This window comes from Callorhinus ursinus, unplaced genomic scaffold (genome assembly GCF_003265705.2).
Source record: "Callorhinus ursinus isolate GAN/ISIS: 27379988/994484 unplaced genomic scaffold, GSC_fseal_2.0 scaffold12, whole genome shotgun sequence".
Classification (NCBI taxonomy): Eukaryota; Metazoa; Chordata; class Mammalia; order Carnivora; family Otariidae; genus Callorhinus; species Callorhinus ursinus.
This window is the reverse complement of record NW_027397074.1, coordinates 24,797,132-24,821,001: the sequence shown is the minus strand read 5'-3', so window position 1 is coordinate 24,821,001 and position 23,870 is coordinate 24,797,132. Positions and strand designations below refer to the sequence as shown.

The 23,870-nt window shown below is 42.2% G+C and overlaps 1 protein-coding gene across 5 annotated transcripts; it reads left to right on the top strand.

Moving 5' to 3' along the window:
* The first annotated feature begins 1,133 nt into the window (after positions 1-1,133).
* On the top strand, positions 1,134-18,290 carry ASNS (asparagine synthetase (glutamine-hydrolyzing)). Of its 5 annotated transcripts, none has more exons than XM_073898855.1 (13): positions 1,134-2,640; positions 5,027-5,062; positions 5,655-5,926; positions 10,003-10,240; positions 11,216-11,401; positions 11,651-11,752; positions 12,196-12,323; positions 13,406-13,532; positions 15,318-15,424; positions 15,927-16,027; positions 17,106-17,187; positions 17,273-17,428; positions 17,946-18,290. In XM_073898855.1, the coding sequence occupies exons 3-13, from the start codon at positions 5,678-5,680 to the stop codon at positions 18,153-18,155; spliced, it is 1,686 nt and encodes a 561-aa protein (XP_073754956.1). In that variant the 5' UTR covers positions 1,134-2,640; positions 5,027-5,062; positions 5,655-5,677; the 3' UTR covers positions 18,156-18,290. The 5 variants fall into 5 exon arrangements, with proteins under 5 accessions (XP_073754956.1, XP_073754958.1, XP_073754959.1 ...); XM_073898857.1 differs by lacking the exon at positions 1,134-2,640 and adding an exon at positions 2,952-3,196; XM_073898858.1 differs by lacking the exon at positions 1,134-2,640 and adding an exon at positions 4,009-4,031.
* The last annotated feature ends 5,580 nt before the right edge of the window (positions 18,291-23,870 follow it).

The window sequence follows — 23,870 nt, the reverse complement described above, 5'->3', positions numbered from 1 at the left end:
AAAGGAACACTCACATACTATTGGTGGGAATGCAAACTGGTGCAGCCACTGTGGATAAGAGTATGGAGGTTCATCAAAAAGTTAAAAACAGAACTACCTTATGATCTAGCAGTAACACTACTGAGTATTCACCCAAAGAATACAAGAATTCAAAGGGATACATACACTCCTATATTTATAGCAGCATTATTTATAATAGCCAAGATATGGAAGCAACTGTAGTGTCCATAGACTGATGAATGGATAGGAAAGATGTGGTATACATACAATGGAATACTATTCAGCCATAAAAAAGAATGGCATCTTGCTGTTTGCAATGACATGGATGGAGTTAGAGTATTATGCTAAGTGAGAAGGAAAGACCAGTATCATGTGATTTCACTCATGTGTGGAATTTAAGAAACAAGGGAAAAAAATAAGTTGGAGAGACAAAGCAAGAAAGATTCTTAATTACAGAGAACAATTTGATGGTAACAGAGGGGAGGTGGGCAGGAGATTGGGGTAAGTAAATGGTAGGGATTAAGAAGTACACTTGTCATGATGAGCACAGGATGATGTATGGAAGTGTTGACTTACTATATTGTACACCTGAAATAACACTGTATGTTAACTAACTGGAATTAAAATAAAAACGTATATTAAAAAAAAAAGAAAAAAATTGGTTTCTGAGGACAACTCTTTCCCTGTATTGCATAACAGATTTGAGGACAGTACTGGTACTAGTTCAACGAAGCCTTTAAAATGGAGAGTTTTCCCTTTCAGACTCTCAGTGCAGATAATAAAAAGGAGAAAGATCTAATTTTAGGGTAATGCTCCAATATAGGAGTGGGGATGAAATCTGGAAAAGAAAATATATTTAATCCTGAATGTAAATCATTCATATTTAGCAAAAATAAGAGAGGCTATGTCAGCTCCTTGCTCTTCTGTCAGTGTCTCTGGTATGACCCAGCTCTTCTTGTCAAGCTAGTCCACAGGCAGAATATGATCAGAAGAGCATGTCCTGTGGATCCACGCAAACCCAATTTCACATCTTGGATCTACAAGTATCAGGTGAGTGAATTTGGATAATTCTAACTGGCCTAATGTAAAAATATTCAGATTGCAAAGTTATTTTGAGTTTCAAAAAGACAGATTGATACTGTGGGGATGAAAAAAATTTCCTTCTTGGCTGCTATGGCTCTAAAGAATGATCATCACTTTAGGGCTTAGAATTTCAGGGCTGGAATGACCCTGGTAATCTCTCATTTTCATTCAAAGATGGAAACAAGAGAGGTTATAGGACATGCCTATGGTCATAGAAGTAGTTAGTGGTAAAATTCAGACTGGAACTCCATCCTTTCCTGAAAGTGACATTTGTCAATGACAAAATATGATGAGGAATTGAATTGAATTGAATAGAGGTTTGAGAATCTACCTGGTGATATCCATTGAGCTGATAATGAGACTCAAAAGGTGAAGTCAACACAACCAGGAAGGTGACAATCTAGTTGAAGGAGAATATAACCACATCACAAGTTTAATGATGATCCAACACAAAATACAAATACACTGAGCTGTATATCCAGAGGATGGATAAATTTAATTATGTCTGAGGTAGAAGACATAGTGAAATCTGTCTCGTAGTTAATAAAAAGATGATATCCTTCCAGCTCTTCCCATCTCCCCCCTTATTTATTAATCGAACAGATACTTCTTTATCTACATCTAAGTATCAGATGCTCTCTTAGTAGTTATGGAGAAAAGTACAGGTTTCCCTGTTAGCTCAAAGTAGTGTTCCTGTGAAACATTTCATAGGCCAAAAGGACCAAAAATGAAGAAGCAGTTACCATGAATTTACATGGAGAATTTGTTTTCTCAGACCCCAAAAATAACCTCTCTTAGGCCTTTCTGATACCTTAGGACACATCCTGCTAATGAATGCACAAAATCAACAGAGATCAAACACAGATGCTCATAGGCACTGTTCAAAGCTATGGCACCTTGATGCTGAGTGTAGTTCTGGGGAAGGAACGCGGAGTGCCCTTCTTGCTGCTCCATCCATGGTGCCTCTGTAATGGCTGGCTGCAAAGTAAATACTGAACGCTATTTTCATTTCTCGCCTTTCCCCCTAAAAGCAAAAATCCTCTTTGGATTTCTTTCAGGTAGCAAAAACACATACCAATGTGGGTCTTTTGTAAAAGCAAAGTGGCATAACATGTACTTTAGTAAAGCAGGGGATACCTGTACTTAAAAACTTTGCAATTAAGGATATGAGGGAGATCTGCATTTGGTGAGGATTTCCCAAAAACCAAACCAAGTGCAGAAGACCCCCTAATTGGTCAGTACAGCAGCTAAGGTAACCCTAGCTGTCAGTGGGGCACCTGGCTACACCTCTGAGGCTTTCCTTCAGCAGGCGCACTAACACTTTAAGGAGCGGGAAGGGAGCAGTTCTTCCTTGCTCCCCGCTCCTCCTCCGCGCCGCCAAGGTCTGCATTGTGGGCCACGCCCCTGCGCGCTGGTTGGTCCTCACAGACATGATGAAACTTCCCGCTGGCATTACAGGAGCTAGGCCGGTATAAAGTCAGAGGAGGCCCGCCGCCCCACCCGCAATCTGCAGCCCCTACCTGGCGTCTTCCCTCGGTTCCATCCATCCGAGCCCAGGTAAGCCAGGCTCTACTGCCCAGCGCAGCGTGCCCGGGGGCCGCCCCTGGGGGCAGGGGAAGAGGGAGGAGGAGGCAGAGGAAGAGGTGGAGGTGGAGGTGGAGGTGGCGGTGGCGGTGGCGGTGGCGGTGGCGGTGGTGGCGGCGGCGGCGCGGCGGCGGTGGCGCTGTGGTGGCGGTGGCGCTGCAGCCTCGCCAGCACACTGGTGGGCAGAAGCGGCTGCAGGCGGCCAGCTGGCTCTGCGGCTCCTGCCGGTAAAGGGGGCGGGGCCGATTGTTGCGCCTCGGGGAGCAAGGTGGGAGGAGAGACCTAGGGTCTAGGTCTTCGGACGGAGGGATCAGGTGAAAGACCGAGGCGAGGCCGGGCTGCGACCCACTTTGGCCCCTGTAAATTTTACAATTTTTTATTATATTTCGTGGAAGCCTGTGGAAATTTTCGCAGTCCGGCGGCCCTGTGGTGGACTGGCCAGAGGGTGCACGTAGCTGGGGTGCAGTCGGAGTTTCGGGTCGCACAGTCGCTTGGTCCCGATCTCCCGCCTGTCGGGCAAAGCCTAAGGGTCTGTACTTAGCCCCTCACCTCTGGCTCCCCCCACCTTTTGGCCCCCCTCTCTTCCCCCTGCCCCCCTCCCCCCCAGATTGCGAAACTCAACAAGTGACTTGATGAACAAACCCTGCCTATAAGAGATCTGTTCAGGGCGACAGGCGGAGTGGTATGGAAAAAAGCAAAAGAACTAACATTTCTTTCTCAGTGGATAACTATTCCGTGGGGCTGGTTTCAGATTAATGTTACTATTTTGAATAAAAGGACAGTTTTCTGCTGGTCCCTTGGCCTATATTATTTCTTCATGGGCCATTGTCCTGGGTGCCTTGACTAACAAAAAGCACTCATAATTCTTTTTTCCTTGATTGACCGCATTTCTATAAGATTAATTAAAAGTAACTTAGGTCTTGAACCTGTCCAGGACTTGGTTGCTGATACCTTAATGTAAAAATAAAACAACATGGTGAAGTTTTTAGTTGGTAAGCAGCCATCGAAATCGAATGCACGGAAGTAGCACTGTCCAATTCAGTCCACCTGTAACTATTGAGAACTTCAAATGCTGACTAGTCCGAATTAAGGTGTGGTGTAAGTGTAAAACACCAGATGTTGACGATTTAATAGAGAAAGGCAATGCAAAGTATTTTGTCAATAATTTTTTAAACTGATTACTGTTGAAATACTTTTTTTGGTACATTGTGTTAAAATACATTTACAGTTATCTGTCCTTTTTCTCTTTACTTTTTTAATGGGGCTACTAATTTTTTTTTAAAATTCCACATTTAGCTTACATTTCTGCTGGACAGCACTGTTCTAGAAGTTTATGAGGAAATACAGAAAATTACAGGGAGCAGGTAATAGCAGTAGGAGAAAGCATTTCAAGTAGGACCTTTTGCAAGTAAGCCTGATTCCAACAAAAATAGGTAACAGTTTTAACTTGCTTTTTCCTGCTGGAGAAGTTAAGTGTGCTTCACTAATGTGTGTTCCCCTTCTTTCCCCTCTATTTTAGTGCTTAGGGTGTGTTCCTTATAGTAGGCTTAATAATGGGATTCACTAATCGGCATTAGGAAGACTTAGGTAAATGATTCACTAATGATCTCTTGTGATTTTCGAAGCACTTTCTCAGCCCATTTTTAACTGGTATAGAGGAACCATACATGGCTTATTTGTAGCAATCTCACTTCAATCTAAATGTATTTCCCCCCTATATCTCAAATATCTCATTAGAGGCTATTTGGCCGAGTGCATGGAAGGGACTGCATAGGACATGTGCTACTTGAATTCCAAGTTGTTTGAGTCACTATTATTTTTGGTTAGTTTGATGTGGTCTCATTAAAAGGCTAAACAAAGCTTTGGTTCATTTAGATACAAACCCCCTCAGAGGATTACTCAGAGTGATTGGTGTAACTTGTATATATTTTCTTGATGATTTTTGTCCCAAATTAGGCATTTGCTGCAAATTTGCACTTTAAAATACCCAAATAAGTTTCTAAGTTTGAGATATTTTGGTAAAATAACTGTTTTGAGCTGGCAGCATCCAAATAAAACAGCTCTTTATTTCACAGTTGAGCATATGAAATTGCAAAGTAACATTCATAGGAATTGTTTGCTTCTTGGCCTATAGGGATGGCCAAATCGTTCTACAGAGATGTTGTTGCCATTTATGTCCCACCCACTTTGCTTTCTTATGAACCAAGGCAACTTTGAGACAAAAATATTTTAGAACATTTTTGTCATTTAGGACATTTGGATGGCAAACATTATGTATTTCTGTCAACGTAAAATGTTTTTTTATTATACAGCCAAGATATCTGGTATCAGATAACATGCCTTTCTTTTTTCTCTTTAGAATTTCTTTCATCACGTTTGAATAAATCACTTAAAGGTAAGCGAGAAGTTGTGAAATGCTTATAATAGCTGTGTATCTTAACATAACACCTGAGCAGTATGTATGATCTTTTTTACCCGCTAGTCTCGATGTGCAGTTACTACAGGTAAAGACAGGATGTTTAATTGTCAAACAGACCCAAGTGGGGACTGTAGTAGTAATATGGGGAGTCTCTTGGATTTTTGAGGGCTTCTGAGGTCCTGAGATGAAGAGTGGGACAGGGATCTCTCACTAGGTTGGAGCCAGCCTGCATCTGTTATCTGTCTCTTGGAAGTAAACCTCGAATGTGACCCGACTCCCTCCAGCTCTAGCTGGCCAAATCCCAAGGTGGGAGAAATGCCGACTTTGACAAGGTGCCAAACTGCTACCACTGGCTAGATGGAAAGGTCATGCATCTTTTCTCAATACTTGTACGTGAATTAAATCATTCTCAACTCCTATGTGCCTGCCAACCTAATGGAAAATTGCTGTGGACAAGATAGTTTAAATGTCAGTCTTTGAAGTGGATTATACCAGTTTTTGGAGTCAAGATTTAATACAGACTTGGATGGGTATTAAATATTTAACAGGCCTGCTCTTTTCTCCATAGAAAGCTCATAGCTCCATTGCACGATGTGCGGGATTTGGGCCCTCTTTGGTAGTGATGACTGCCTTTCAGTGCAGTGTCTGAGTGCTATGAAGATTGCACACAGGGGTCCAGATGCATTTCGTTTTGAAAATGTCAATGGATACACCAACTGCTGCTTTGGATTTCATCGGTTGGCAGTGGTTGACCAGCTGTTTGGAATGCAGCCAATTCGAGTAAAGAAATATCCTTATTTGTGGCTCTGTTACAACGGTGAAATCTACAACCACAAGAAGGTAAATAAAACAAAACCAGAAGGTATCTGGATGTGATTAAACCTCAGAGCTAGTTGGTTATAATTTTTATATATTTTGTATAAAGTTTTTTACTTCTCAAACTGTTTCCATGTTCATTATCTCATTTGCTCCAGTTATAAAGATGATGCACTGATGCACAAAGAGGTCAAATGAGCTGGTCACAAAAAAAAAAAAAAGAAAAGAAAAAGAAAAAACGAGGATTACAATTCTTTAACTCTCAGCATTTTTTTTTCTATTATGAATTTGAATATTAATTAGAGCCCGTGTTTGGTGTTGGGGATACAATAGTAAGTATGAGAGGTAGGTCTGCACTCTGATGGAGCTTATTACATTAAAAATCGAAGACAAAAAGAAAAGCCTTATACATATGATAAATATTCTGAAAAAATGGTTGATATGGGAGATCCAGTGTCAGTAAGCGTGGTCAGAGAAGGCCTCTAGCGGAACTGACACTTGAACCGAGACCTAATGGACTGTGACAACCAGCAGGGCTGGGAAGAACTTTTCATGCAGAGGGAATAGCATGTATAGAAGCCTGAGGCAGGAAGCAGCCTTGGGATTGTCAGATGTGAACAAGGGGTAAGGTGGGTAAGGTGGGCAAGGTGGGGCTGGGAGGGTGGGCAGAACCCGATCAAGCAGGACTTAGTAAGGAATTGGTAAGATGGTGTTGGAATATCATTCTAAGAGCTGTGAGACTGGAGGATTTTAGGGCAGGTATAGAGTTTAATAGTTTGGAGGTCATGATACTTGTAGCTTTTATATAATGCTGCCCTTACGATATGTATTGCGTCTGCATACTGCACTTAAACAGAACCACAAGAAAGAAGGATGGCCAAATGCAATGGAGTGTAAGAAGTGATTTTCTAGCAGCATTAAATTTGGAACAGCTTTCTAATCTGGGGAAGCTTACTCAGGGTGAGTGGTGAGAGGGTGGAAATTCTGACCCCAGGAAGCCACATTGGCTAAGAGCCTTCCAATCTGGAATCATTTGGCTAGTGTTTCATACATTTTTTTTTAATCTAAAATTTCCAAGTAATTTTTTGTTTGCCACCCTCCTCCACCGCTTTTAATTTTGAAAATTTCAAACATATTTAAAAAACACAAAACAATGAGAACCTAGATTGTATAACTGTTAATGTTTTGCCATATTTGCTTTATTTTTCTCTTTCTGTATATACACCTAGGCATTCAATTTTTTGGCTGAATCATTTTAGTATACTACAGATATTGTTACACTTTACTCCTAAATATATAAGCAGTTATCTCTTAAAAATTAGGGCATTCCTCTACCTAACGCCAATACTGTTAAACCTAAGAATCAGTAATACCATTTAATACTCAGTTCATATTAAATTTCTGCAAGTGTGCCAAGAATATCTTTTTTTTGGGCGGGGGAGAGGGAGAAGGGGAGGGGGGCAGAGGCAGAGGGAGGGAGAGAATCTTAAGCAGACTCCATGCCCAGTGAGGAACCCCACATGGGGCTTGATCTCAGGACCCTGACATCATGACCTGAGCTGAAATCAAGAGTCCAGATGCTTAACCCACTGAGTCTCCAGGCACCCCTGCCAAGAATATCTTTATAGCTGCTTTGTTTTTTTTGAAGCCAGATATTGCTCACACTTCATACATTTAGTTGTTATGTTTCTTGGTGTTTTTTGAGTCTTTCTATGTCATGTCAATCATTCATGGGTAGGGATTTATATTCTAGTCACCCTTTGGACATTTCTATATCTGGATGATGGCTTTTGCCATTGTTGTCTGCTTTTAGGAATACTCTTAATAATAGGCTTTTCATTTGAGAAGTTTTTATAGATATTCAGCAGATTCCTTTCATATATTTTTTAAGGGCATATTATTATACACAGGCATCATTTTTCTAGGTACTTGGAGATGAAAGGGTGAGCAGGAAAAATAAGAATGGATTTCACACTAGTGAGAGTACAGGAAGCGAACAGTTAAGACTTTTTTCTTACTAAGCCAAGTTAGTACCGTATACACATGAATGCTGGGTTGGATTATGGCAATATTAACGTGACTTTCACCTTAAATGACATAGGAAATACCTTGTTTTACTTGAACAACATTGCTGCTTTTATGTATTTTATTTAAAAGTTAGAAAATGGTAACTATTTCAAAAGTATTTTTATTCTAAATTAGTCATATGTGTTGTATTTTCAAAAGCATAGATGTTCCATTGCTTCTACCAATCATCTAAGCTTATGCAGCGTGGGCAGCCAGAAATGTGCCGAGAGAGGCGGATGGCCATTTTAGGTTTATATAAAGTCCCCTGCAACATAAACTTCAAAGCCCCTCCTTTTTTTTTTTTTTTTTAACTAATAAAAGACAACTGCAGGTTTGCTGGGCATGAAGGAAGAATAGACGAAGGAGGGGAGGAATCTGAGGCAAGGCTGGGGCAGAGAGGAGTGTCTCTGCAGGGAGCATCAGGGGCTTCCACCAGTGAGTCAGAGGGCAGTGTGATTTCTGGATGGGGGCAAGAAACAGGGGCTTTTCTCTCAGTGCAGCTTTTACCTGTGTGGTTTCAGGAGAGTGGAAAGTGGTACGTGGGACTCATTAACCAATAACTTACCTGCAGGGTTTAGGTAAGGAGAAGGGCTCACTTGGTGGCAGTGGAGGATAGATTGGGGAAGCTGTTGCTCACTGAAATCACTGAATGCTGGGGTATATTCATCCTTCAGATGCCTCAACTTGGAAGGGTCAGCAGAAGACTGCTTCCAAACCCCACCTGCCAGTGCCAGGATCTCCCCTGATGGTATCTCAGAGTAGGGAGAGGGGAACAGGAAGTGGCTCTGTAGTCACTGGAGGCAGCTAACCACCATTTTGGGGGGAAGTTCTGTGAGGGCTTATAGACAGAAGTTTCATAGATCATAATAGAGTGTGATTGTGAAGGGTGTTTATAGGTCATACGTATACAAACATGGATTTACTTTTTGAATTTTAGAAATATGTTTTAAATATTTAAACGTATCCAGGATTTCCACCTCATTTTGTTAATGTGAACCTCTTCTCTCTCCACGATCAGCTAAAAATATGAGTAAGTTCACAGAAAGAGCAACTCCAAGGACTTCTCACCCTCACAGTTGGCAGTGTGATGGAGAGCCACAGAGTCGGGGTGTCATGTAATCTAACCCTCTCCCTCTGCACTCGGTGTGGTCATGACTGTCACTTTGCTGTGCCTTTGGGACATGTGGGCTACTAACGCTCCCCTGTCATTTTGTCTCTCAGTGGGAAGTAGCTTTAATGCCACTGAAGTGGTAGGAGGACTCAGTATTGCGGTCCTCCCTGGGGGCCAGTAGCTTTGTTTAGACCATGTGTCTTTATCATTGTGATGGAATCATTCATTTTGGGGGAACAGTACCAACTATGTCCTTTTTCTTTTTTTTAAAGATTTTATTTATTTACTTGACAGGGAGGGAGAGAGAGCACAAGTCGGGGGGGGGGAGCAGCTGAGGGAGAGGGAGAAGCAGATGCCCTGCTTAGAAGGGAGCCCAACATGGGGCTCCATCCCAGGACCTGGGATCATGACCTGAGCTGAAGGCAGATGCTAACTGACTGAGCCACCCAGGCGCCCCTGTATTTGTCCTTTTGCTTTCCATTTTCATAGGCAGGTCTTTGAGACTGAACTGGAACAACCTTAGCTGATACTATATTCCCAAGTCAAAATATTACAGTGTGGAAGCACATTTTTAGTGTCATGGCAACTGGGGGCAACCTTTTGGCTTCACTTACATACAGATGTAAATATATATGTATTTAGACATAGCACATATATAAAGTACATTTCTGTCTACACATGACTGGATACATTGCATTTATGAGAATGCAACTAAAATTTTCACGGGGTTAGCTTTATGTTATAAAGAATTTGCAGAATTGTGACTTTAAACAAGTTATATTTTGATAATGCCATGATTCTTCTAAAAAATCACTGAAGTGCATGCTTATAGAACAGAAATATTGAACCAACTTTGCAATGAAAAACTATTAATGAGTGAACACAGATTCTAACATGTTTATTTTGCTATTGTTTTTAAAAGATGCAACAACATTTTGAATTTGAATACCAGACCAAAGTGGATGGTGAGATAATCCTTCATCTATATGACAAAGGAGGAATTGAGCAAACAGTTTGTATGTTGGATGGGGTATTTGCATTTATTTTACTGGATACTGCCAATAAGAAAGTATTCCTGGGCAGAGATACTTATGGAGTCAGGCCTTTGTTTAAAGCCATGACGGAAGATGGATTTTTGGCCGTGTGTTCAGAAGCTAAAGGTAATGATAGAACTTTTCTTTAGGTTTTCATTATTGCTCTGGTTTTGTGTTTTCCTCTAGATCATATTTGCACATCCCATGGTGGGCAATCCAAAAGTTTTCAAGTGACTGTTTTTCAGTGCTTTTAGAATAATGTCTCTAAAACTAATCTGTTCATGGGATTCCCTGGTTAAAACTTTTTAATTACTCCTCATCCCCCATAGGGGTTGTATGGCTCTGTTGAGGTCTGCTAGCTCAGTGATCCATTTGTGATGGGATCTGGGTCCAATCTGGTCTTTGAATTCAGTATGACAGATTATGGGGCTGACAGACTCAAATTGTAAATCATAATGAGCATTTAGATAGGCTGTTCCTATTTACAGTGTAACAATGATTTTGAATCAAAGATCATGGTGGCGTCAGGTTGGTTACTCTGAAAACTTACTGAGGAGATTTAGATTATACTATTAACACACAGTATATAATAACTAGTTAAGGGGTAGATGCCTGACTTCTTAATGTCCGACTTTAAAGTACCTCATAGTGGATCATTTTGCTTGCCAAAGGTCCAGGAACCATGGCTGTTTTCTTAAAATACCTCAGTCAAAGAAGTGACTGCCAGGATATTGTAAAATGAATAATTTCAATTCCATCTCCTTGCTTAATGTATCATTTCTTTTTATATTTAATTTATTATAGAAAATAGATTTTCTTGATCTGAAATTTCAGCTAGGGAGAAGAAATTGAACATTGGAGATTTTCCTATTGCTTTGAACTACTAGAAATCAGTGTAGTCTTTCTATACATCTCTGTGCCACTGTGACCTCTAGTAAGTCGATAAGAGCATTGGGGTTAATTTTTCCCTATTTTGCTGATATAATGGACATGTGTTTATATTAAAAAGGGAAAATACACAGGAATTTAGAGGATGGTAAGTTAATTGTGAAAGTTAGTGTGAATTGTATCTTGAGTTAAATTATCTTTTCCAATTTGTAGGTCTTGTTAATCTGAAGCACTCCACGACTCCTTTTTTAAAAGTGGAGCCATTTCTCCCAGGACACTATGAAGTTTTGGATTTAAAGCCAAATGGCAAAGTGGCCTCTGTGGAAATGGTCAAATATCATCACTGTAGAGATGAGCCTCTGCATGCCCTCTACGACAATGTGGAGAAACTGTTTCCAGGTACTAAAGCAAGTGCCCACCCACCTATTTCCCACCCTTCTCCCCCAAAGGAAAAAAAAATGATACTTCTCATGTCACTGGAATGGTTCAGGTCTGAAGAGCTATTTCCTATTTAATTTGGAGGTGGCGCATTGGGATTTGGCAAAGTCCATGGTTGAGAACATATCATAATAGATAAGAGATGATTGTGTACCTCGTTTCAGTAAATAATTCAACCCAAGATTTTCTGGAACTGTTTATGTGTTATAGGTTTTGAGATAGAAACTGTGAAGAACAACCTCCGGATCCTTTTTGATAATGCCATTAAGAAACGCTTGATGACAGACAGAAGGATTGGCTGCCTTTTATCAGGTGAAGGCTGTTAAAAAGCCTGATTATATTTAATGCATATTTAAGTAAATGATTTGTAGCTATCCCTGAGGTTTTGACTATAAAATATTTATAATTTAATCTTTCTCTCCATTAGAGGATGAAAATGTTTTCTGTAAGCTGTATTCAATATTCACAGTAATATGCAATGTCTCGTTACATTATAATTGGGATGAGTGAGTTAATAAACATTCTTTAAAATAGTGTCTAGTGATTTTTTTTTTTTTTAACCAATTCAAATACTGCAATCATTATCTCGGGTTATATATGCTAGATTTTTTCTTGGATTAAAGTTGATTTTCAGTTTATAAAACTTGGGGATTTTAAATGGTAAAACTAATCTTGGACCTTAACAAGATTTTAAATCCTACCTGTTCCTCTCTATGTAAGGCGCATAACCAGTATACTTCCGGTCTTGCTCACAGGGGGCTTAGATTCCAGTTTGGTTGCCGCCACCCTGTTAAAGCAGCTAAAAGAGGCCCATGTCCAGTACCCTCTCCAGACATTTGCAATTGGCATGGAAGATAGTACTGATTTACTAGCTGCTAGAAAGGTAAGACACTATCTCTGTCCATTATGTAATTAAGACAGACGTATTAGAATAAAAATCAAGCCAATAATTAATGATTCTATGCTTATGTTCCTGTATTGACTCAAGTAATTATTTTAAATTAAATATATTAAAATGGAATGAAATTCCTGTTGAATATCAGCTGTGTTGTACGCTGTCCTCTGGATACTTCTACCAAGGCCCGTGCAGTCGTCATAAAAACCCTATGATAATAATTCTTTTTGAACATAAGGGCATGGTATAGTGGTTACAACTGCATGCTTCGGAGCCTGACTGCTGTTTTCAAATCCTACCTCCACCATGTAATTCCTCATTTATGTAATGGGAGTAATAGTAATAGTAGTAATAGTAATGGGATAGTTTTTTGGTGAAAATGATATAATTCATATAAAGTGCCTAGGCTAAAACACAGCATGTAGTAAGTACCCTGTAAACATTAGCTGTTATTTTTTTTGCAAAGCACCGTGTGTTAGGATTATGGGCAGAGGGGACCTTGTACATATATATTCAGTGTTCAGCAGACCTTGTTCCTACTCTGGAAGAACTTAGTAGAATGAAGGAGAAAGAGCTAGAGTGCAGTCTCAAAGCAAGCTGGTCAATGCTGAAAGAATCCAAAATAGCCAAAGAATAAAGAAGGAGGGGGGCGACATTTCCTTTAGGAATAATATCCTGAATGTAATGTAAAACATTACGGGAGGGCCAATAGGGGGCCAAGGTTAAGTGGGGCCCTGTTGGACTAGAGAGAGAGGAGGTGGGTAACTTAGGGGTATAGGGCGCACACTAACTGGGAGCCTGTGGACAGTTAGGTTGAAGTGTTGGAGTGGGAAGAGCTGATGGGCTGTGTACTTCTTAGTTGAGTCCCGGCAGAGACTAGGGGAGGCCAGAAAACCTGACTGGGGGTGCTGTGTGTGTGGTGACCTGGAGAATCATTTCCTCTTATTTTGCCCAGTTTGTTTTTCACTGTTGTTAACTTACACTGCGTTGTGAACTACTGTCATGTTTCCTTCTCAAAGGCAGTTCTTTTCTTTAAATCACAAGTATGTGGATGTTTCTTAAATAATCAGGTGGCAAATCACATTGGGAGTGAACACCATGAAGTCCTCTTTAATTCTGAGGAAGGCATTCAGGTCTTGGATGAAGTCATATTTTCCTTGGAAACTTACGATATTACAACAGTTCGTGCTTCAGTAGGTAAGGTATTTTATGATATCAGAAACATTTTTAATACTAAAAAAAGTATAAGGGTTAAAAGATTATTTCAAACAACAGTTTCAAAAACAATACTTAGGAATAAATGCAAATAAGATTCCTAGGTCAGCAGTATTTTAAGACAAGACCATTTAAGAATTCCCCCAACCTGTTTTGGAGGGAGAGGAATAAATACATAAACTTCCACATTTATGGTATCATTATAGACGATCCTTTACTTACCAGGGTTCCACTTAAATAATTTCTGACTTTATGATGGTGTGAAAGCAATATGCTTTCAGTAGAAACTGTACTTTGACTTTTGAATTTGGATCTTTTCCCGGGCTAGTGCCATGCGGAGGATACTCTCTCCTGAGGCTGGGCAGTGGTAGTGAGCCGCAGCTCCCAGTCAGCCAGGTGATCACAAGGTTCAACAACTGAAACACTTAAAACCGCTCCATACACACACTCCCACATACTGGTTTTCATTCTTAGGACAGTATCAACAAATTACATGAAATATTCAATATGCTATTTGTGTTAGGTGATTCTGCCCAACTGTAGGCTAATGTAAGAGTTCTGAGCATACCTGAGGTAGGCGAGGCTAAGCTGTGACATTCAGTAGGTTAGGTGAATTAAATGCATTTTTTATGTTTTCAACTTAAGTGGGTTTATCAGGACATAAATCAAGGGAGATCTGTATTTCCATTTCTCCAAAGAGTAGATGCATATTTTCTGCACTTCTCCCTGCCCCACCAGTTTCTCTGCATATAGTTTCTTGGGCTATATAAGGAAATAGATCTGTGTTGTAACCAATTTCTGTGAGGAATACTCATTTTACATGTATTTTGGTAACTATTCCATCATAGGACTTATCAGTCGGTAACTGTTAGTGCCCGGCAAGCAATACTAGTTTTGTCCTGTGGATATATACTGAAATCAGAAGTACACTCCAAATCAGACTGAACCAGTGTTGATGAGTCTCTAACATGCTACTGGCTTAGCTAGGCCTCTCTCTTAAACAGACTCAGAGTCTGATAAGCCTCCATTGCAAAGTTTAGAGCATGAGAATAGTATCACAGGGCTGATATTGCCCTCGAGGGAACAAAAATTTGTTCTTGGAGGGTAACAAAATCTTAAGTATTACAGTGGTCAGTGGTCCTCCAAAGGGCCACAGTATATCCACAGATACATAGTATATCTGGCACTAATATTTCATGGAGAGGGCAATTAGAAAAAAATGTCTTAAAAAGTTTCCCTCGGTTGGCGATCATGAAAAAAAATGGTAAAGAACCAATACTGGTTTACAGGGATGGGCAGCCACAACCAATGGATATCTTTTAATAATTTACATAGTATTCTTAACCATATGTGAAATTTGGTGGATGGGGAGTGTTAGAAAAAAAAAATCAAAACTAAACAACCCAAACTCCCCACTCCTATTATTTTTGTAGAATGATACTGGTATGAAAGTTAGGAATTTTTTTTTTTTTTTTGGTTTTTGTCATTGTTCAGTTTTAACAGAGTTTTAAGGTGGACATTCTTGGTCTAAAAGCACTACAATTTTAAAATCTGTGTAGAAAATTTTGGCATGATTTTGGGCTATTCCATTGAAACAGTACAACTTGCTAGATTAGGTACATTAAAATGGCTTAGAGATAAAAGGTCATTACTTTGGAAACTACTTTATTAATACAGAGTTCAATCTATGTAAAACTCAGTAGCTTCCAAAAGCCAAACAAAAGGTAGAGAGTTATGTTGACATGAACAATTTCTGTCTCTTCCAAGGTATGTACTTAGTTTCCAAGTACATTCGGAAGAACACAGATAGCGTGGTGATCTTCTCCGGAGAAGGCTCAGATGAGCTGACGCAGGGTTACATATATTTTCACAAGGTAAGCATTCTGAAATGGAGGGACATTGGTGCTAGGCTAGGAAAAGTGAACTATTTGACTACTTGCTGTCCTCTCTTGTCACTATAGCCCTAACGCTTGAGTGTCTATCACAAGACACATCTATCACAAGACACATCACAGTAGATGAGGAAACCCAATCGTGTCTGCTCTGTATTCCTTTTGGGGGAGAAAGAAGTCTTCCTGGTGTCAGATAATCTGCATTCTTCAGAGCCAGTTGAGCATGAGAATCGCACTTCTGCTATTTCTTACTGTCCTGTGAGGCAGCATGGTTATTGCCCACGGTGTCCATTTTATTGCCTGACACTAACCGTTGGGTGTGAAGGGAGGCCTGGTGTAGCACACAGGGACTCCCTTGTGTAGCTTTTTGTCTTACCCGCCCTTAGAGTGGGAATGTGGGAAAGACAGAAATAAAAACCGTTCTGTGTGCCCAAAGCAAAGCTGTTGGTATATTTGTAACTTCACCTGTTTGTTTGTAAAACAGGCTCCTTCTCCTGAAAAAGCCGAGGAGGAGAGTGAGAGGCTTCTGAAGGAACTCTACTTGTTCGATGTGCTCCGGGCAGATCGCACCACTGCTGCCCACGGGTAACCCATTAGTTTCATATACAATCGTAAAGATAGCCTCAAAAATCATAAAGCTCAATGGCTGATTATTTCTGTCAGTTGGTTATATGTTGCAAAGTATGACTTTTTAGAGAAAACAAAGCTCGTCTCCTTCCAAGTGCTGCTGTGGTTCTGATGAGGGGACTGTCGGTTTAGACTGACTTTCTGTCTTTAAACACAGCGCCACTCTGCTGCCATCAGAACTGAGAAGGAAGGCAGATGCAGCTCTTTTTAAGACTTCTTAAGTAAAGATTATACAGCCCCATGAACCAAGTGTTGAGTGCCTGTCATCCCTGTTGGAGCCTGTGGTGACCGTGGGTGGGCATGGGACCATGAAAATCAAGAGTTTGGATTCTGTGAGACCATTTCTGGATGCCTGAAGTTGTCACTTTTTAGCTAGTCATATTGGAGGATTCAGGATGCTTCCTGTGCATGATATACATCCGACATCAAATGTTTTAGTTGCTTCTACCAAATCACACTTAGATTGGGAAATAATAGAAGATGGATGGGATAATAACCATGGATTCAGTTCATTCCCCACACCATTTGTCTTAACCAGAGTCACCAGGATTCAGGAAACATGATGCGGCCTTTGATGAAACACTGTGGATCAGTGGTTTATATTGAATGTTATATGTAAATTAGTCATTTAGTAGTCAACAATTTTGAATTCTTACGGTTTTTAATAAGACGAGAGATGGGCTCACCTGGAAAAGACTGAAACAAAAAGGTATAGGAAAAGTACATTCTCAGTGGTCAGGTCACTCATGATTCTTGCCTTTTTCTGCTTTTTGAGATGTGCATTTTAATTGTTTGTAGAAGGGAAAGTAAAATTATTTGGCAGTTTGTCTCACTCCCTAGATAGTAAACATCCTGTTTTGAATGAGGATTTTGCGTTCATGCAGTAGTGTAGGATAATCCAGAGGACTGCAAAGATGACTTTATCATCTTAACATTACTTAGAGGCTGGCTGAATTGCTAAGAAACTCTCAGGGAGAATCTCAGTGGACAGGCACTAAATATCCATTTTGATTTGGATTTTCTTTTCCCATTTAAGCCTTGAATTGAGAGTCCCCTTCCTGGATCATCGATTTTCTTCCTATTACTTGTCTCTGCCCCCAGATATGAGAATTCCCAAGGTAGGTGAATCAATTCAAGATAAAAAATATCTTGATATTGAATATATTTGGAACTTTTACTGACGTTCCTTTGTTTTCATGTCAGAATGGGATAGAAAAACATCTCCTGAGAGAGACCTTTGAGGACTCCAACCTGATACCTAAAGACATTCTCTGGCGGCCAAAAGAAGCCTTCAGTGATGGAATAACCTCAGTTAAGAATTCCTGGTTTAGGATTTTACAGGAATATATTGAACATCAGGTATAATGTCATTAAAAAATTTTCTGGAATAGGACAATGTGTACATAGAGTTGTAATCGCTGTTCATTTTGTGTTTAGTTTAAATGTTTTGTGTGTTGGAGAAATTCTTGGTAAATAATACTTTTGTAAGAATTTCTTAAGATTTAAATAGCATGAAGGATTATGTAGTAGCATCTAGAATGGAGAGGGCAAGGGAGGAGACTTACCCATCATCACTGACCTTCATTTACCACATTATTGGGTACCGGCTGGGGGCCAGACATTATTAGGCATAAAAGAATAGAACACTCAGAGCCACCATCTAGTAGAGATATTCACAAAAATGTTCCTTAAAAGTCACTGCAGCTGTGTATATTATGGCATTTTAGCATTTTCTATGTGAAGGGTGATTCAAAGGATCTCTTGGACAGTTTACAGTCAAGCCTTTCCATAATCTTTGGTTGTTATTGTGAAACTACATTAAATGCAAGGGTTTCTAGGCCATTTAAAAAACCATTTTGCTTTTATGCTCTTCCAGGTTGATGATGCAATGATGGCAGCAGCGGCCCAAAAATTTCCCTTCAACACTCCTAAAACTAAAGAGGGCTATTACTACCGTCAAATCTTTGAACGCCACTACCCGGGCCGGGCTGACTGGCTGACCCATTACTGGATGCCGAGGTGGATCAACGCCACTGACCCTTCAGCCCGCACTCTGGCCCATTACAAGGCCGCTGCCAAAGCCTAGGGCCGTCTGCACAAGTCAGTGCAAGGAAACATTCCTCTTGCAGAGAGCAGGGGGCTGGGGGGCAGAAGGGGAGCAGTGAGCGTCAGCCACACAGGCTCGTTGGGCCTGAAAAAAAATAAAAGTCTTAAATCGGAACCATTGCTGTAGTCACTTCTGTTCACACAGCCCCTTCATTAGAGGTAACTGGAAACTGAGCGGCTTTCACTGTTTCCCCATAAGGTAGAGAATGAGCCCAGGAAAGGGGGAAGCAGGGTGACGTTTGCGGGCACTCACAGGTGCTGTCAGGCCGCTTTAGAAGCCTTGGGCCTCGTGCCAATGTGGCTCCCTGCCCGTCCTGGCCTCCTCTTCGTGTGGCTGCCTCCCAGCTTCCCTCTCGGTGCTTTCTATTTCCCAGTAGCTGGCCAGACCGCCTCCACTGTGCCGAGGCCATCACAGATGGCCAGGACATCTCTGTTTGACTAAATAGCAATTCTTACTTTCTTTTTTTCTGTGGAGCCGACACCCCTTCTGGAACTATTGTTCTAGATCAGAGGTCAGCAAGCTCTCAAGGGACAGTAGTAGTGCAGGCTTTGCAGACCTCTGGTGGAACTGTTAGACTCTCTGGAGTGTAAAAGCCATAGATAATATGCAAACAAGCAGGGATGGCTATGTTCCAGTCCAAGTTTATAAACACAGGCAGTGGGCTGGATTAGGCCTGTGGGCCCTAGTTTGTAGAGCCCTATTGTAGAGAAACAACTCCCCAAGCACTTCTGATCAAAGGAAAAAGCATTCTAAGTGAGAAAAGGGACAATATAACAAGGAAACATTCAGTGAATTAAGTAGAAGATTCTCATTGAATGCTCATTTGTTGTTTAGGGACAACATTTTGAAATACATTATAAAGATGGATTCTGTTTAGTAGGAACTTTTGAAGAGGAAAGTGCTGGCGTGCAGGTCAACGTAAAAATGCCTGGTGGGGGATGCCTGGATGGCTCAGTTAAGTGTGCCTTCAGCTCAGTTCATGATTCCGGGGTCCTGGGATCGAGCCCCGCATCGGGCTCCTGGCTCAGTGGGAAGCCTGCTTCTCCTGCCTGCCACTCCTGCTTGTTCATGCATGTTCTTTCTCTCAAATAAAATCTTAAAAAAAAAAAAAAAAATGCTTGATGGGAAAGAGCTTGTAGGCCTGGAGTTGAGCTGGCAAGTTGGAAGATGGGGACTGTCTGAGGTGAGAGGCCCTCACTTAATAATCTTAAAATGTCTCTAGAAAGCTGACGAAATGCCCTGAGTTAATATTGGATGACTCAATGATAATCCTGTATAGGTGCTCCAAGCGCTCAAACCTAGCATGATTTGGCTCCAGGCAAACCTATTCATGGTAAAGCCGCACCCCACCAAGCTAAGGGATGCCAAGAGTGCATGGGAAACAAGGTAATAGTCGGCAGCCTACGTGGCAGGATTCAGGGATGCCATAAACCACGAACCGCTAGGTCTTGAGCGTAGGAGTTTGGCCCTAGATTTTTAACTTGCGTGACTATGAGAGCCGGCATATACAGATACCACCTGACAGCAGAGGTACTCCGTTCAGCCAGCTTCATAGGCGTGACTTCAGTCCTCCAGGTTAACCCTAACTACAGCAACTCTCTGGATGTCAAACCACACACAAGCTCTACTGAAGATTCTTGGCACATGGTATAAAGTTAGCCTCTTCTTTTGCAATTAAGAAATGGTAGCCCCTGGGGCATATACACGGGATTCAACAATTAGGTACCGGCCAAGCCTGTTTGCCTGGCCCACCCTGGTATCGGTGACTCAGTGCTAAGGAGGCATGTAGTTTCTAATCCGCACAGCACTGCTAGCAACAAATAATCCAGTCCCTCACCAGAAACTAAAAGATTTTTAGCTCCTATTGTCCTGCTGTTTCAGCCTCATCCAAGTACTCTAATGGATGATGTACCTCTTCACAGGCTTGTTTCACCTTGCCTTCATACATAACAAAAACGGTGCTTTGGAGTTTGGGACATGCTATATTCCGTAGAAAAAGAAAAACCACCTAAATGCCACCACTGCTTCAAACAGTTTGAACATTTTCTTGCAGATCTCTTGCTCTAAAGGCACACAGTTGTACATATGCAAGTACGTAGTCTTGGTTAAATAGGCTTCGAAGTTTCTTAAACCCTTCACAAGGAAATGATAAAAGGGAACTCACCCTGAGCCTACCGGTGTCAGACTGTTGCAGGTATATCTTGTTGAGGCCATGGAGGTAGAGCGTGCTCCTTAATTCCTCTTGTCTTGGGGTTGCCACAGTCTGGTCTGGCATCTGAGATAATAGATCCTTGGCTTGGGTCCCCATGAGAGGGAAAAGCTGGTCACAGAAAGGTGGTTCCATATGATTCTACACCTGTACATTGGATCAGTCCCTAACACAAAGCACATAGCTACCAACTGTTCTAAGTTCCTTGTGTTAACTCACTCAGCGAGTTTACCCACACTCTGAGGAAGTATGGCAGATACTGTTTTCTAAAAATGGCCACAGCAGTATTTCTGGTCCCACAGACCCTTACAGACCCTAGCTACTCCTCTGAGGAGGCAGTCTATTTCCCTTCTTGAGCCTGGGCAAGATTTCAAGATGGCCTTGACTAGCTGAATCCAGCAGAAGTGACGCTGTGACTTCTGATGCTGGGTCACAAAAGGTAATTTGGCTTATGCTTTCTGCCTCTCAATGCATGTTGTAAGGAAGCCCAGGCCACAGGAGAGGCCTCGTGTAAGAGTTAGGGCTGACAGCTCCCACCAAGGTCTCCATCAACAGCCAACATCAATCACCACGTGTGTGAGTAAATTTCTAGATGATTCCAGCACCTACTCTTGAGTCTTCAGCTGAGGCCCCAGTCATGGGATAAATCCCTGCATGCTATGTCCAATTCCAGATTCATTATTCCTTGAGTGTAATAAATGGATGTGTGACAGGATCCCCCTTTATGTGGTTTCTTACACAGGTTCAGTAACTGGAACAGATAAGCCCCAGTACCCCTATTTTATACAGGTTAAATCAGTTGCTCAGTCATTCAGCTGCTTGCTAAGTAGTGGAGCTCCAAGTCACTTGACAGATTGGCTCCAGAGCCTTTGTGGTGTTCTCTGCTGGTTACCCCTTCCCCCGTCAGCATGAAACTACAGCCGGGCTCTCTGGGGTGAATTAGAGTGAGGGAAAGGACCCCCTCTCAGCTTGAGAGCAAGGTTACCTGCCAAAAGACCACAGGGATGCTAAGCATTTTCTAAAATGGGATAGAGTAGATGATGAGAAGATTCCAAATTTTCAGTGCATTACCACAAGTGAAGTTATTTCTTGCCTGAACTGCATGTTCATCTGGGTGGAGATCTGCTCATCATTGAAGGGGCTATAATCACTCTGGGACCCAGGCTGAAGGAAGCATAATCCTGACCCATGCTTCCATGAGCAGCAAGGCAGGGGATGGAGCAAATGGCGAATCATGTACTGAAACTCAGAATTTCCACCCTGAAGGGGCATACTACTTTTCCTTACATGTTCTGTGCTGAAGCAAGTCATACGGCCACACCGGGCTTTAAAAGTACGTGTCCCAGAAAGGACAGCAGTACTGATGACTCCTCAGATCCACCCTTCAGTCACCAAGTACTCAGCTTGCTTTCTTTTTACATCCACATATACTCATCCCCTTTTCAAGAGTGACAACCCCCCACATTCCACTTTGCCATGGCCATAAGCCCAGAGCTTAAGATTCTGAGTGTTGTACCCATATGGGAGTCTGTTTCAGGTGGCACCTTTCCGTGAACTGAGAAGAAAAGTCATCTGTTCCCCACCGGTTCAATATATAATAGGGCAGGAGTAGAATAAGAACAAAACACATATGCTTTTCCAAAAGGATAGAATGGGAGCCATACAGCAAACCCTAAGTGGTAGCAATTCTGACACCATGCTCTCCAGATATTTTGAGGGCCCTCACCTTGGGTCTCCAGCAAAAAATTGCCCCTCAACCATCAGGCAGGGGTGAAAGAGCTGAGAAAATTAGTGCCTGTGCATAAGGTGAGAAAAGGGGAGCACTCTGAAGGGGAAGGCTAATTGCCAGCAATAAAACTAATTTGACTCATGCCATCATAATTACGGTTACACAGAATATTGATTTCCTTTCCCGAGTCTGACCCGCCCTGCTTTAAAAGCTACAATCTGGGGCGGAGCAAGATGGCGGAGGAGTAGGAGACCTGGATTTCCTCTGGTCTCAGGAATTCAGCTGGATAGGGATCAAACCATTCTGAACACCTACGAACTCAACAGGAGATCGAACAGGAGAGTAGCAACAACTCTCTGAACAGAGAAGCGACCACTTTCTGGAAGGTAGGACGTGCGGAGAAGTGAATCCGAGGCGATATTCGGGAGGATAGATGGCGGGGGAGGGGGCCTCCGTCGGCCGCTTCTGGGAAGTGATAGAGCCGCGGAGCACAAAATCGGAACTTTTAGAAGCTGGCTCCGCTGAGGGACGTCGCTCCAGTGGCTAAGTGGGGGTGGAACCCTCGCGGGACAGTGGGGTCTCAGGACCCATGGGGTCACAGAAAGACCGGGGGGTGCCTGAGTGCGGCAGAGCTCCCAGGTATCGGAGCGGGGAAGCCGGCTGCAGAGATGAGCCAAGGCGTGGACTCTCAGCTCGGGGTGGCCATAAACTGTGATCCGTGGCCCAGTCGGGCCACTGCTCCTCCAGCAGGGACCCAACAAGCGGCAGATCCGGGGAGACTCCCCTTCCTCCCCCGGGAGGAGTGGCGTGGGGGCGCACCGCAGGGATCTGCTGGGTTTGGAGACTCCACACGGGGTCCGGTGCCAGAGATAGAAACGCTTGGTCACAGGCCCGGTGAGCACGGAGTGCAGCCGGGGACCGGGGAGACGGGAGTGACTGACTGCTTTTCTCTGGGGGCGCACTGAGGAGCGGGGCCCCGAGTTCTTTGGCTCCTCCAGGTGGAGATTGGGAGGCCATCATTTTCACTGTCCTCCAAAGCTGTACCGAGAGCTTTCAGGGAACAAAAGCTCCTGAGATCAAACCCGAGCAGCTTGCTTAGCCCGGACCCACAAGGGCGGGGCAATTCCGCCTCCGGCAAAGACATTTCGGAACCACGGCAACAGGCCCCTCCCCCAGAAGATCAGCACGAACAGCCAGCAAGCCAAGACCAAGTTTACCGATCAAGGAGAACGGGAGAACTCCAGCGCTAGGGGAATACTGCACATAGAATTCATGGTTTTTTTTACCATGATTCATTAGTCTTTCAAAGTTAATTTTTTTAACAGTTTTTTTTTCTTTTTCCCTTTTTCAACCAACATCTTATCAATCCCTTTTTTTAAAAAACTTTATTTTTCATTTTTAGAGTCATATTCTATCTGTTCATAGTAGTTACCCTTATTTTTGGCATATATATATAAGTTGTTCTCTCCTTAAAATTTTGAGATACAGTTTCTTCTTTTTTTTCTTTAGATTATTTATTTATTTATTTGAGAGAGAGAGAGAGAACAGAGGGAGATTAGGAGGGAGAAGCAGACTCCTGCTGAGCAGGAAGCCCGATGTGGGGCTCGATCCCAGGACCCTGCGATCATGACCTGAGCCGAAAGCAGCCTCTCAACAGACTGAGCCACCCAGCAGCCCCGAGATACAGTTTCTTCTAACAGATCAAAATATACCCTAAATCTCTAGTGTATGGCTTTGTTCTAGTCTCCTGCCTGAT

Coding starts and splice junctions, on each gene's coding strand:
- ASNS (XM_073898855.1), top strand. CDS start 5,678: ATGTGCGGGATTTGGGCCCTCTTTGGTAGTGATGACTGCCTTTCAGTG. Junction 5,927..10,002: donor AAATCTACAACCACAAGAAG/GTAAATAAAACA, acceptor TGTTTTTAAAAG/ATGCAACAACATTTTGAATT. Junction 10,241..11,215: donor CGTGTGTTCAGAAGCTAAAG/GTAATGATAGAA, acceptor TCCAATTTGTAG/GTCTTGTTAATCTGAAGCAC.